This window comes from Sorex araneus, chromosome 2 (assembly GCF_027595985.1).
Source record: "Sorex araneus isolate mSorAra2 chromosome 2, mSorAra2.pri, whole genome shotgun sequence".
Taxonomy (NCBI): domain Eukaryota; kingdom Metazoa; phylum Chordata; class Mammalia; order Eulipotyphla; family Soricidae; genus Sorex; species Sorex araneus.
This window is the reverse complement of record NC_073303.1, coordinates 233,285,569-233,299,551: the sequence shown is the minus strand read 5'-3', so window position 1 is coordinate 233,299,551 and position 13,983 is coordinate 233,285,569. Positions and strand designations below refer to the sequence as shown.

Sequence of the window (13,983 nt, the reverse complement as noted above, 5' to 3'; positions counted from 1 at the left end):
TCTCCTTCGCGTCCACTCAAACGCAAGCGCTGGGAAGGTCAGAACGGAATTTAGAAGCAGGACATGCGCATTGGTTCGTGGTGTGGGGAGAACCAGCCCAGCCCCTTGAGTCCGCTCTCCCAGGGCCTCTCAGCAGGGTTTGAGGGGGAAAGTCAGAGAGAACCTAGATACAAAAGAGCCTCCTGCAGACGTCCACCTTCACCCTGGATCGCCCCCCATGTGACTGGGGCTATCCCCCTTCCCTATGCAAAGTCAGGCCCGGTCGGCAGCTCTGAGATCCTCAATGCACCCTCGGTTCACCCCCTTACGGTTCTGATGAGTCTCCCAAGGCTCTCCCAGAGGGCTGTGAGAGCTACCCCGGGACAGAGCCAGACTGCAGGAGAGAACAGAACAGGCCCGGCCCCGCCCCTTTGCCTTGCCCCGCCCCCAGAAGAATTGCCCCGCCCAGTCCCCTGCCTCCGCCCCGTTGCTTACATTATAGAGGAGGTCTGTCCAGCCTTCCATGGTGATGCACTGGAAAACCGTGAGCACGGCAAACAAGATGTTGTCGAACTGAGTAATCCCGTTGTTGGGCCCTTCCCAGTAGGGCTGACACTTGGTCCCGTTGGGGCAAGTGCGGGCGGGTTCCTCTGTCCCGCATGGAGCGGGGGACTCGCTCTGGATGTCGTCTGTGAGAGGGAAAGATATGAGAGGAAAGGGTGAAGTGCAGTCAGTGGGGAGACGGGCAGGGGGGGGGGGAGTCACCGGATGCCTTGAGAAGAAATCGGGGTGGGGGTAGAAAAAGAAAAAGAGGGAGGCGGGAAGAGGCGGAGGGGGGGGCAGAGTGCAGCTTTGTAGGTGGGAACCCCAGATGCTACGCCTGTTCCCACTCCCAGCCCCTGCTGAAGACCCCAAGGGACCAATGCATCATCTGTTTCTGAACAACATTTGATTTGTTGGTGGTTTTTTTTTTTACTTTTGTTGTTGTTTGGGGGCCACACCCAGCTGTGCTCAGGGCTTACTCCTGGCACTGTGCCCAGTGGTCACTCCTGGAGGGCTTGGGGAGACCACATGGGATTCTGGGAATTGAATTCGTGTTGGCCTGGGTGGCTGGCTTTCGATATTAGTTTCTTTTAGTTGGGTTTGGGGGAAATTGGCACACACCTTGCGCAGTGCTCAGGGGTCACTCCTGGCGCTGCTCAGGGGGTCCCTAGGCAGTGCTGGGGATTGATCCAAGATGGGTAAGGGATGAGGGTAAGGGAAGCTCCTCACACTGCTGTCTCCTACGCTTCCTCCCCTTCCATGCACGATTGAGGTGGATTGCTATAATTTGCCCTTGAAATCCAGTTTTAGCTGCAGCCTATAAAATTTTACCATGCCCTATTACCTGCACTGCCCAAGTACCTCCTTCAATGTGTGCAATTATTTATTCTCTGAACCACAGAAAACTAAGGATAAAAAAGGAGGAAGAGAATGAGAAGGAGAAAGAGTAAGAGAAAAGAGAGAGAGAGAGAGAGAGAGAGAGAGAAGAAATGCCACGTACACACAAACATAGACCAGTACTCGGAGCTCCTTGGAACCAGTCACCACCTCAACGCCCACCAGCAGCGGGCACACCTTTTCCTTCCTCCCCCTGAAGAAAACACTTCTAAAGTTAACTCCAGACTTTCTACCGTTCCGTCCACAAATACCTTCTTCCCTCTTTGCAAAGTTGTAATGTCATCTTTTTCATAACTGATTTCCAGCCGAATTACTCAGTAGCCAGGGACCAGATTTTGGATTCTCAATTTCAGCCCAGGTGCCCCGAGGTTTGAGATGGGTGAGGTGGGCGCAGGCTCTCCGGGCAATCTCCTCTGGGCAATGATCGACTGTGGCATTTATTCTGTAGCCGGATGGATTGTTATTATTATTTTTTTTAATTCCTTGAGATGTACTGGGCTCAGGGAGCTGTTCTGGGGGCGAGGGAGACCAGAACACACAGTTCTTACCCTTAGGCATAGGAGCCCAGCTTTCTCCCCAAACAGCAGAAGGCAGATTGCGAAAATGCCACCAGAAAGGAGACCCGTGCCAATAGCTGCCCCTTTTGCAGGAAACCAATGGGCGGCTTCCGGTCGATGCGGGGCTCACAGCAAAGGTCTGAACTGGGATGGGTCGAAGGGGAGGAAGAAGAGAAGCCTCCATCCACAAGCATGAATTCACGCACATATTTACACACTCACGCAGCCCCCATTGGCCCAGTGCAGCACCAGAACGAGTCCCCATTGGTCCAGTGCAGGGCCCAGGGTGAGTCCCCATTGGCCCAGTACGGTAACGGGCGAGTCCTTATTGGCCCAGTGCGACCTGGGCGAGTCCCATTAGCCCAGTGCAATGTCCAGGGTGAATCCCCATTGGCCCAGTGCAGCCAGGGTGAGAACCATTGGCCCAGAGCGGCCAGGGCTAGGCCTGTAGGCCCTGTGCAGCCCCCAGGGGCAAGTACCAAGTGCCGGGGGCTGGGGGGAGTTCTCTGGCACAGTGCAGCCAGAGCAAGGCTCATTGGCCCAGAGCGGCCCGGGCGCAGCACACGGGCCCACAGAAGGGGCACACCATGCAATAAACGCAGGACAGCCGGGGGCCTCGCCACCTGGGACAGTCGGTTGAGAGACACAACTCCATCAGCCCCAGGACCACCTCGGTAATACAGACCAGAGGAAGGCGCAAGGGCAGGAAGCGGGGAGAGGGGCTGGGGAGTCTCCCCTACTGGATCGCAACATTGCTGGGGGATGGCTGAGAGGTTGACTTTGTTCTGGAACCTTCTTTCCCATTCTTCACCCCGCGGCTCAATGCCTACCCGGGCTAGCAGAGTTCCCGAACACTGCAATTTGGGAATAAGATCCAGCATTTGCCCTCACGGCTAGCAGCTGGTTGCAAACCCCAAGCCTTGATCAAACTACAAAAGGAAGCAAAGTGCTGTCTTATTTGTTTTCCACTTGGGGCATCTCTCAGGCATTACCCGAATGTTTTTGTGTGTGCGGGGGGCACAACTGGCAATGCTCAGGGGTTACTCCTGGCTCTGCATGCAGGAATCACTCCTGGCAGTGCTCCAGGGACCATATAGGGTACCAGGGATCAAACCCGGGTTGGCCACCTGCAGGGCAGGCGCCATCCATACTGTACCATCGCTCCAGCCTCAATGTGCGGATTGCTGAGCAGATCTTTGGATGAAACAACTGCTGAGTAGCTGCCCCTTTGCAGCATTATTGTTTTTTTTCCGGGGGGTGGGGGTTTCCGGAGATCACACCGGAAGGTGTTTCGAGGCTGAGAGGTACCCGGTGTCCAGAGTTCCCACATACTCTCCAGCCCTCTGAGTCCTCCCCCCAGCCCCCACGGGTGTTCCTGCCCTGGAACCCTACGCCTCCTCTCCCCTAGCCCCCACCCACCCCGAGCGCTCTAGAAACACAACGGTCCAGGAGAGCTTGCAGAATTCGGTTATAAATACATTTTAAAATTAACCTGCTGCCTGGGTGTCTGTGTGTATCTGTCTCTTACTCACACGCCTTATATTTTTAATCCCCAGCGTTTCCGCTGGGCTCTAAATGGAGGCTTCCAACCCTCTGGGGGTCCCCTCCCACACCTCCCTTCCTTCCCATTCCACTCCCCCAGCCCCACCTTCACCCAGCCCCAAACTCATGTTCTGCCCTTTTGACTGGAAAGAAATGGGGGGAGGGGGGGAGGGAGAGGAGAAGAGAGGGAGAGAGGGGAAAGGAAAGGAGAAAGCAAAAGAGAGGAGAGAGAGGGAGAGGGTAGAGAAAGAGAGGGAGAGGGAGAGAGGGAGGGAAAAAGAAAGGGAGGAAGAGAGAGAAAGAGGGTAGGAGAGAGGGAGAGAGAGAAGAGAGGGAGAGAGAGAGGGAGGGAGAGAGGGGGAGGGAGAGAGGGGGAGGGAGAGAGGGAGGGCGAGGGAGGCGCAGGGAGGGGGGTAAGAGAGAGAGAAATCCCCAGGAGAGGAGCCGTGCTGCCCTCGCCCGCCTTTTCCCAGGGCACGGCCCTGCGTCCCTTCCCCGAGATCTCTGCCTGCCGGGGTGAGGACCAGTGCAGAAATAGCTTTGCCTCAATTAACACCTTCTTCATCGGGAAGAAATAATTAGGACAGCCCAGATTGGGCCGACTTCAGCAGCCGGGGGAGGAGCGGGGGGCGGGGGGGGGCGGCTCTGAGAAAGCAAAGCGCGGCCTCCTTCCTTCTGGTCTGGGGCGACACAGCAGCTGTTTGTGGGGTTACGGGGTGGAGCAGGCGGGGGGACCCTCTTCCCCAAATCGAGAACTTCCATGTTCCCAAGATCTGAGCGACAGGACAGCTGAGAGGGCGCTCAGCTTGCACGTGGTCAACGTGGGCTCCATCCCGGCATCCCACAGGTCCCTTAAGCCCCGCCCGGAATGATTCCTGAGCACAGAGAGAGGAGTAACCCCTGAGCATCACCCAGTGTGACCCAGAAACCACTGAGGTTAATTTGGGAGGCCGCGCCCAGCTGTGCTGAGGCATATTTCTCCTCTGGGGACCCCACCAGTGGCGGCTGCAGGCCGGGCCACGCCCCTCCACAGTGCTGGGCCCTGGAACTCATCAGTGGGCAAAGAACTGGGAGCTGGAGCCGAGTGGGGCCTGAGCCGGGAAAGGGTCTCGCAGCTCCAGGCCCCTAAAGGTGCTGTGGGTGGTGGAGACACAGCGCCCCCACCCCACAGAGCTGAGCCCCTGCCCTCAGGGCCTATTTTCTGGACGCCCTTCCCCCGCTCTGGGCCCAGATACTAAGACGTGGGGAGTGGCCCAGTGGGGGAGGGGACAGGCCGTGACTCCCTGGTTGGGGTGGCTTTATGGTCAGGGGGGGAACCAAGTGGCGCCAAACTTGACTCTCCTTTCTCCAGGGGCATCAATGGACTAACCGCTGCCTTCCGGGTCAGGCTGGCCTCCCCGCACAAACCCTATCACCATCACTATCATCACCACCATCACCACCAACAAACACTGCCATTCCTGCACCCCACATGGGCAAGTGTCCAGCCGTGGGAGGGGGAAGGGCCATTTTCCCAAGCAGTGCTCAGAGTGGCACATGGGACAGAAGTGTGCTCACAGCAGCCTGCACCCCAACCTGGAGCAGCCCCCCAGCCCTCTGGGTCCCAACTCTGAATCCAGGAGGTGCCCGGGGAAGCCCCTGGCCCACAGTGATGCTGGCCTGATGGAGCCCCTCAGATGCACAGTGCCCCTTTCTCACCCCGCAAATCGCCCCTGGTACCACACCGCAAGGAAACTGCATCCTGCGCCCAGGAGAGCTTCTGCAGGGGACCCCAGAACAAGGTCTGGGAGCAGCTCGAATCTCCCCCCCACAGTGTTTGCTGCCTTCGAGGGGGGTCTTGGGGCTTCTGGGGGAGACTGTTGCTCCTGAAGGGAAAGCGGGAACCCCAGCCCCAGCACACCTGGTCAACAGCCCGACACCGCGGCCCCATGCGGACTCACCTGTGCCCTCCTCGAAGCAGGTGGTATGAAATTTCCCCATATAAAACTCTAAGCCTATGATTGCAAAAATAAGGATTGCGAAGAACAGGAGGAGGCCGATCTGCAGCAGCGGGATCATGGCCTTCATGATGGACTTCAGCACGACCTGCAGGCCTGCGGGACATGGAGAGAGGCCGGTGAGTGGGCGCTCCATCCCCAGGACCCCGGGGGTGGGGCGGGGCTGGGCAGGGCTGACCAGCACAGGGATGAGCCCACCCCCGCCCCCGTGGACTACTGGCACTTTGGGTATTTTTTTCTTTTTTGGGTCACACCCGGCGATGCTCAGGGGTTACTCCTGGCTCTGCACTCAGGAATTACTCCGGGCGGTGTTCGGGGACCATATGGGATGCCGGGGATCAAACCCAGGTTGCCGTATGCAAGGCAAATGCCCTACCCGCTGTGCTATCTCCCCAGCCCTCACTTGGGATTTTTAAGCCTGTTTACTTCACAGGGCGAGCTGTGACCACGGGCCATGCCCTGCTGAGGGCCAAACTGCCTGGCCTGTGCTGGTCGCCAGTTCCACCACTTGAGCCCCAACCATTTTTTCATTAATTTTGGGTCACACTGGTGGTGCTCAGGGATCCCTCCTGGCAGGGCTTGGGGGAGCCTCTGGGGGGTCTGGGGGTCCTTCACAGCGAAGGTGGAAGCAAACTTGAACAACAAAGCAAGGAAGTTGCAAAATGGTGATGCAGAAGGACCATGTCCCGCAGGCTTGCTGAGAGAAACCTGCCGGCAAGTGGGACAGTGCCGGGCACCTTCATCATCGTCCTCATGTCACCATCGTCAGTGGCATCCTCACCATTTCATCCATGTCAACATCAGCATCACAGTGATCATCCACTATCGTCACCTTCGTTGTCACTACCACCAGCACCACCACCTTCATCACCATCACCACCATCACCCTCACCACCATCACCATCACCCTCACCATCATCACATCACCATCATCACTATCACCTCCAACAGCATCAGCAACACTACCATCATCACCATCACCATCATCACCACATCACCATCACCTCCATCAGCATCAGCATCACTACCATCACCACCATCATCATCGCTATCAGCACCGCCATTGTGGACATCATCCCCATTGTCATCACGCTTGTCGCCCTCCTCCCTCTCCTCCCCTCAGTCACTACGGCTGTCGTCATCATCTGAGGCCGCGGTGCGCTGGCTCAGCCCTTTCGCATGAGCTTCTGTTGTGCTGCTTCTTGGCCTGGCCCCACCCACCCCGCCCCATAGGCGGCTGCCACAGAGGGAAGGCAGAAGCGCCAGACTAAGACGAGCAGCCGGGAAAGAGGCGGCTGGGACGTGGTCCTGGTCAAGCCGCACAAACTCAGTCCTGGCGCCTGCCTCATGCACGTGGGCACCTGAGCCACTCCCCAAGGATCCAGCGTTTCCGGGGCACGCTCAGCTCGGCTGCTTCCCAGCTACTCTGCCAGTGAGTCCGCCAAATGGGGCTCCTGGCCGTCTGGATGCTCCCGGACTGGGCAAACAGTACGAGACGGCAGGTGGCACCTCGAGTGGCACCCAGTGGACGGCAGGCGCTCAGGATGACTCTGGGGGCGGCCTGGCAGGCCCGGGGCTTGCACTGGGCGGGGGGTGGCTCACCCAGACCCACGTCAGGTTCCCAGCAGGGGCGGGATGCCTCTCAAAGAGGGCTGTCCCTCAACACGGCCCAGGAGACCCGCAGCCACCACACCCCCAAGCTCCCCTCCCTGCCCGCTGACCGCCGCCGGCTCAGAGACTCACGTACTTGGGATGCCGGACACCAGCTTGAGCGGCCGCAGCACCCGCACTGCCCGCAGCGTCCGCAGGTCGAACTCCGCCCCGATCGTCGCCAGGATGCTGCAAGAAAGAAACCGGGGCGGGGGGGCAGGGGCAGGGGGTAGGCTTGGGGCCTCACAGGAAGGCAGGGCTGTGGTAGACGGGCTTCGCCACGTGGCCAGTGACTTTATCCCTCTGGCCCAGGTTGGGTGTGGTGTGGTCCCCTGTGCCCTGTTCGCGGTACCCACCTTGGGACCCAAAAAAGGCAACCAAGACCCAGAACAGACTGATCCGTACAGGTCGAGAGGGACAGAGGGTCCCCCATGGCATGGGCTGAGGTGACCTCCAGTGATACATTCACGTCCCACAGTCAGAGCAGATGTCGGGGGTCCCAGGTGGGGCTGAGGGGGGCCTCTGGGGAAGGCTGCAGGGGATGCAGACCTGCCCTGGAGGCTCTCACCCGAAGGGAGAGTTTGGCAGGCCAGGCCAGACACGCAGGCTCAAACCCAGACGCCTTGCCTAGAGCAAGTCATTCCCCCAAGCCCCTCCCAGCCCCGAGCCTGGATTTCCTCCCTCGTACCCAGAAGCCACGATGGTGTCAAGTCCCAATCAAGGGGTCCTGGGATGAACAACTGTGACGGGGTCCCCACCGCACCCGCCCGGCACCCAGGTGGCTAAGTGGACCTAAGCAAACCAGCCCTGCTGGTGTCGAGCAATGCTGACCCCCCCAAAGGAGGCAAGCGACCCCCCAGTCTGGGGCTGGAAGGATCCCTCTGCGGAAAGGTGGAATTCTGGTGACCATGAGCAGCACATTCGGATGGTGCCCCTGGGAAAGACCCCACTTAAGACCTTCATTTGGGGGGGGGGGGCTGGAGCAATAGCACAGCAGGTAGGGCGTTTGCCTTGCATGCGACAACCCGGGTTTGATTCCCAGCATCCCATATGGTCCCCTGAGCACCGCCAGGGATGATTCCTGAGTGCAGAGCCAGGAGTAACCCCTGTGCATCGCCGGGTGTGACCAAAAAAGAAAAAAAAAAAGACCTCATTTGCGGACTGGAGCGATAGCACAGCGGGTAGGGCATTTGCCTTGCACGCGGCCAACCCAGGTTCAATCCCCAGCATCCCATAGGATCCCCTGAGCACCGCCAGGAGTGATCTCTGAGTGCAGAGCCAGGAGTAACCCCTGAGCACCACCAGTATGATCCAAAAAGCAAAATAAATTAAAAAAAATTCATTTGGAGATGGGAGGAGGCAGGGGTCCCACGGACTCCTCCCCCAGCAGCCCAGGGAAGACACTACATCTGCACGACTGTTTCCAAGACGAGTGCTGCTACAGGATCCCTCAGGGAGGACCCAGCCTGGAGGCCACTGGGGTGGCACTGCCGGACAAGAGCATTTGTGCCGCGGCTTTGGCGGCACCTTCCATCCGCTCCCGGGGGCCCGGGTTTGGCCGTGAGCACCGAATGACGGGGATCTGCATCTCTCTGCCCCTGGTTTTCTCCCAAAGCAGGAAGACAGCTTGGGAATGAGCAGCCCGGGAGTAGGGGGACCCACCCAGGACCCCGCTCCTTCACCCCCAAGCCACCTCCACAGAGGCATGAGATCTGCATGGTGCCCAGAGGGGAGCATGAGCCATCACCACCCCCTCCAACACACACACACACACACACACACACACACACACACACGTCTCTTTCCCACCAACACATTCTGGGTTACCGCCCAACTGAACTCTTTGCCCCGGAATCTGAATCAAGGTTGAGGGGGGACACAAGGAAATCAAATCACCAGATCTTATTTTTGTGTTTGTTTTTGTGCTACATGGGTGATGCTCAGGAGTTACTCCTGGCTCTGCACGCAGGATTTCTCCTGGTGGTGCTCGAGAGACCCTATGGGATCGAACCTCAGTCAGCCACATGCAGAGTAGGTTCCAAACCTGCTGTGCCCCCCACAATCACCATCTTGTTTCCTTTTTACCTATCCTTTGCCTTAACTTAGCTGAGCTTCAACAATGCCCATCACCTTATCCTTCCTGTCCATCACCTGACCTCCTTCCTGCCCAGTACCATCCCAGCACCTTGTGCTGGGAATCTACTATTTCCCATCCTCCTCCCTGGAAAGAGGGGGAGGAAGCAGAGGAAGACCGGGTGGGGGAACAGGTTTCCGTAGACAAGGACGCCCCCCTACACCCAACCCCATCTCTGGCAGAGGGGCTTCCCTCGGAACGTGCAGTTAGGGAGAAACTGGGTGTGTGGGTGGGCAGTGGGGGCTGAGGGCCTGGTGGGCGACAGCGGGAGTCGCATCAGGTTCCAGCATCGGGAGAGACAGGCTGACAGCTGAGAGGGCAGATTGGCGGGATGGAGGCAGGCGTGAGGCGGGAGCCACGCGCAGGCCGGCGGTGGTGAGGGCTGGAAGTAGGACAGAGGCAGTGGGAGTGCAAAGGAGGCCCCGGTTTATATTTAGCTGCCGGTGAGAGCCGTGCAAGGGGGGTGCCCCCCCTCCCTGCACCCGGCGCCGGCAGGATGAATCCCATTTCACAGAGGAGCAAAGAGAGCCCAGAAATGTGCCACAGGAATGCGGGTCTGGAGCCCCGGGGGAGGATGTGCAGCTCGGACGCTGGAACCTTCCATTTCCATCTCGAGGCGGGTTGGATGGGGGGGTGAGGGGTGGGGAAGAAGCGAAGAAAAGATGGATTCTGGGTCTACGGAGCCAGGGGCGACGGGAAGCACGGAGCAGCTCCGAGGGGCCAGAGACCCAGGCAGGCCCCGAGCACACCACCAGGAGCAGATGGTCAAAGGGGGAAAGAGGGTATGTGACAGGGATCAGGACATTCCAGAGAACAAGATGACCACCCTTGGGGCTGGTCCTACAAGGACTGAGCATGAGGTGGGGGGGGGGAGAAAAGAGAGAGGGAGAGAGGGAGAGAAGAGGGAGAGAGCAGCGGGAGAGACAGGGAGAGAGGGGGGAGAGAGGGAGAACGAGGGAGGGAGAGGGGGGGAGGGGAGAGGGAGAAAGGGGGTGGAGAAGGAGGAGGGAGAGGAGGAGAAGGAGGGAGGGAGAGGAAGAGAGGAGGAGGGAGAGAGGGGGAGAAGGAGAGAGGAAGAGGGAGGTTGGGAGGAAGGGTGGCGGGAGAGGAAGGGGGGAACTGTAGCCTCTTGTCTTGGCTTTTCCCACCTGGCTTAGAGAAAAAACACACAGTCCAGGACCCTGGAAGATAGCACAGCAGGGAGGGCGCTTGCCTTGCACGTGGCCACCCGGGTTTGATGCCGGCACCCCTTCGGTCCCCCGAGCACCGCCAGAAGTGACCCCCGAGTTCAGAGCCGGGAGTAACTCCTGAGTATTGCCGGGTGGAGCCCAAAACCCCAAAGGGGAAAAACACTCCGCACCGTCCATGTCACGACTGTGTCCATGTCACAAGGCGCCGTGACATGACCCCAGTGGCCCCCGTGCCAGCACGCTTTGCCGCCCTCACTGCTCTGCCTGTGTCCATGTCACAAGGCGCCGTGACATGACCCCAGTGGCCCCCGTGCCAGCACGCTTTGCCGCCCTCACTGCTCTGCCTGTGTCCATGTCACAAGGCGCCGTGACGTGACCCCAGTGGCCCCCGTGCCACCATGCTTTGCCGCCCTCACTGCTCTGCCAACGCGCAGGGCCCCTTCCCGCCCGTGTTGGCTGCCTGCACGACGCATGCTCACTGCGGACTCAGCCCTGCCCTCCGTGCCAAGCGTCCTCCCAGCATCCCCCAACACCACCCGGCCCCCGCAAAGCTCTTTAGCCAAAGAGCCCCGCTCTGGGCGCCCGGGTGCCGGCCGGGAAAGGGCCATCCAGCCCCCCGGGTTCAGTCTCCGGCATCTCCTGGGCTGAGTGCCAGTGTGGCCCTTCGGGTCTGGAAGGTGATGCTGAGGCTGCGGCCCTTCCCTGTTGTGTGGCGCCTTCTCTCGGCTTGGGAATGGGAGGGGCACGAAGAGAGACGCCAGGTCCGGGAGAATATGGCGGGCAGCATCACAGGCCTGACGTCCGCCCCGGCCCCCAGACCTCCCCGGGCAGCAGCGCCTCCGGGGAGCATTCCTGGATTCCCCTGGACCCCTGGACGGGGCGTGCACCCTACAGCCCATGGGGGCGCTTCCCTTTGGTCTGTGCAATGGCTCACTCCTTTGGGTGTCCATTCATTCGCTCATTCTTTCACTCACTCATTCATTCCTCCATTTATTCACTTATTCATTCGTCCATTCATTCTTCACTCATCCATTCTTTCACTCACTCATCCACCCTTTCACTCATTCATTCACTTGTCCATTCATTTTTTCATTCTCTCATCTATTCATTCTTTCACTCATCCATTCATTCATTCATTCTTTCACCCATTCATTGCTTCATTCATTCACTCATCTACCCATTTTCACTCATCCATCATTTCATTCATTCTTTCACCCATTCATTGCTTCATTCATTCACTTATCTATCCTTTCATTCATTCTTTCACCCATTCATTGCTTCATTCATTTACTCATCCATCCATTAATAAGTTCTTCCAACCCATTCATTGCTTTATTCATTCTCTGGTCCATTCATTTACTCATTCATTCCTTCAATCATCCATTTTTTTTTTTTTGCTTTTTGGGTCACACCCAGCGATGCTCAGGGGTTACTCCTGGCTTTGCACTCAGAAACCACTCCTGGCGGTGCTTGGGGGACCATATGGGATGCCGGGGATCGAACCCGGGTCGGCCGCATGCAAGGCAAACGCCCGACCCGCTGTGCTATCGCTCCGGCCCCTCATCCACTCATTCTTTTGCTCCACCCTTTGTTCCTTCATGCATTCCTTCATTCATCCCATACCACCGAGCCTCGTCTGGACCTTCCACAGACAGGATCTGTAATCGGGCGGACTGGAAAGCGTCTTGTAAGTCATGTCCCCTACTTTGAGTGCACGTGTTCTTAAGTTGACACAAACGGCAGAAGCTCCGCACGTTGTTGTTTTTCTCTTTCACTCAGGACCATGGCTGTGGATTATGAGCTTTTTGAGGGGAAGGTCTCCTAAGCAGTGTGTAGGGGGCCAGGGAGCCACACTCAGTGGTAATTTGTCCCCTGAGTAGGACCGTCCAATGCTTGGGCTCAGCGAAATGGTCTCTGGGGCACAGAAATGCTCGGGGGGTCAAGTGACCGAGGGGCACGTGCATGCCGAGCCTGTGTCCCTGTCCCCGCCGATGTTTCCCTGGGGTCCAGACCAGGTTGTTTTTTTTTTTTTTTTTTTTTTTGCTTTTTGGGTCACACCTGGCGATGCACAGGGGTTACTCCTGGCTCTGCACTCAGGAATTACCCCTGGCCGTGCTCAGGGGACCATATGGGATGCTGGGATTTGAACCCGGGTCGGCCGCGTGCAAGGCAAACGCCCTACCCGCTGTGCTATCTCTCCAGCCCTCCAGACCAGGTTTTAATAGATTTCTCTGGAACCCTGTCCTGAGTCTGGTGGTGGTGGAAAGGGTTTGGGTCATACCGGCTATGCTCAGGGGCTACTCTTGGCTCCGTGCTCAGGGATCACTCCTGGCAGTTCTCAGGGGACTTGAATCTGGGACTCAAAGCTCGGTCCACTGGGCCCCAGCCTCAGACCCACTTTCCATGTAAATGACAGGGAAAGCGCCAGAGGGCCTGGGGGTTGACATGGGCGCCCTAGGCTGGACACTGGGTCTCCTTAACTGAACTTTGAGCCTACAGAACACCTTCCCTTTCTCAGCCAAGGTTTCATTTCCTCTCTGCCCCAGAGGTGGGCTGCTAAAGATCGCGTCTGCTCACTACCACCTCCGCCACTTCCTTCCTGAAGGTAAAGTTCTCCAGAGACCCCCAGCCCTGAGCTTTTGGGGAGGCATTTCTTCCTCTTTTTTTGGGGGGGAGGTCACATCTGGCGATGCACAAGGGTTACTCCTGGCTCTGCATTCAGGAATTACTCCTGAAGGTGCTCAGGGGACCATATGAGATGCTGGGAATCAAACCCGGTCAGCCACATGCAAGGCAAACGCCCTACCCACTGTGCTATCGCCCCGCCCTCTTCTTCCTCCTCTTTACCTTCGAGAGGAGGGATCTGCACAAAAGAACACGCTTCTATGTAGTGGGGGGTGCTCCTGACGCTCCCGCAGTGCGGAGTTTCCATCCCGGGAAGGGGGTGAGCAGGGACAGGCGGCAACACTCAGATGGGCTGGCAGCAAGGAAGGGGATTCCAGAGAATCGGGAGTTTCCGAGGGGGGAGCTGCAGGGGGAGCTGGGGATGAGCTGGCACCGTGGGAACCCTGAGAGTCTCAAAGCCCTCCAAAGCAAAGTAACTCAGCAGAGGTGCAGAGGGAGGGTCCCAACTTCTGCTCTGTGATGTACAGGAGCTACTAGAATACTTGAGCCTTTGCATGAGCTGGGGATGGGGAGCACAGGGGCCAGGTGGGGTGTATGTTACAGCAGCACAGGTTCTGCTCACTGAGTACCCAGTGGCGACTCACTCCATCCATCTGGCAGCCTCCTAGACACCCCCCACCCCCGCCCTATGCACCCTGGTGGTTGTTCAGGGCACCGTGGGTGGTGCTAGGGATGGAACTGGGGTCCACTATGTGCGCAGTAACCACCTAAACCCCAGTGCTACCTCTCTGCTCTTAAATCTCAATTTTCTTTCCAAGTGAGCAAAATGCAAATTGTGTGTAGCGACCTTGGGTAGGGATCCGCCCGGA

General features: G+C 58.2%; 1 protein-coding gene across 5 annotated transcripts in view; it reads right to left on the bottom strand.

The window, feature by feature from the left end:
• CACNA1A (calcium voltage-gated channel subunit alpha1 A) overlaps positions 1-13,983 on the bottom strand; it is a 115,169-nt gene that overhangs the window by 59,695 nt on the left and 41,491 nt on the right. For all 5 annotated transcript variants that reach the window (XM_055126215.1, XM_055126213.1, XM_055126212.1 and 2 more), the window contains exons 4-6: positions 7,263-7,354; positions 5,459-5,611; positions 475-668 (exon numbers count right to left, since the gene is read on the bottom strand). In XM_055126215.1, the coding sequence (XP_054982190.1) occupies positions 475-668; positions 5,459-5,611; positions 7,263-7,354 (439 nt within the window). The remainder of the gene's footprint in view (positions 1-474; positions 669-5,458; positions 5,612-7,262; positions 7,355-13,983) is intronic.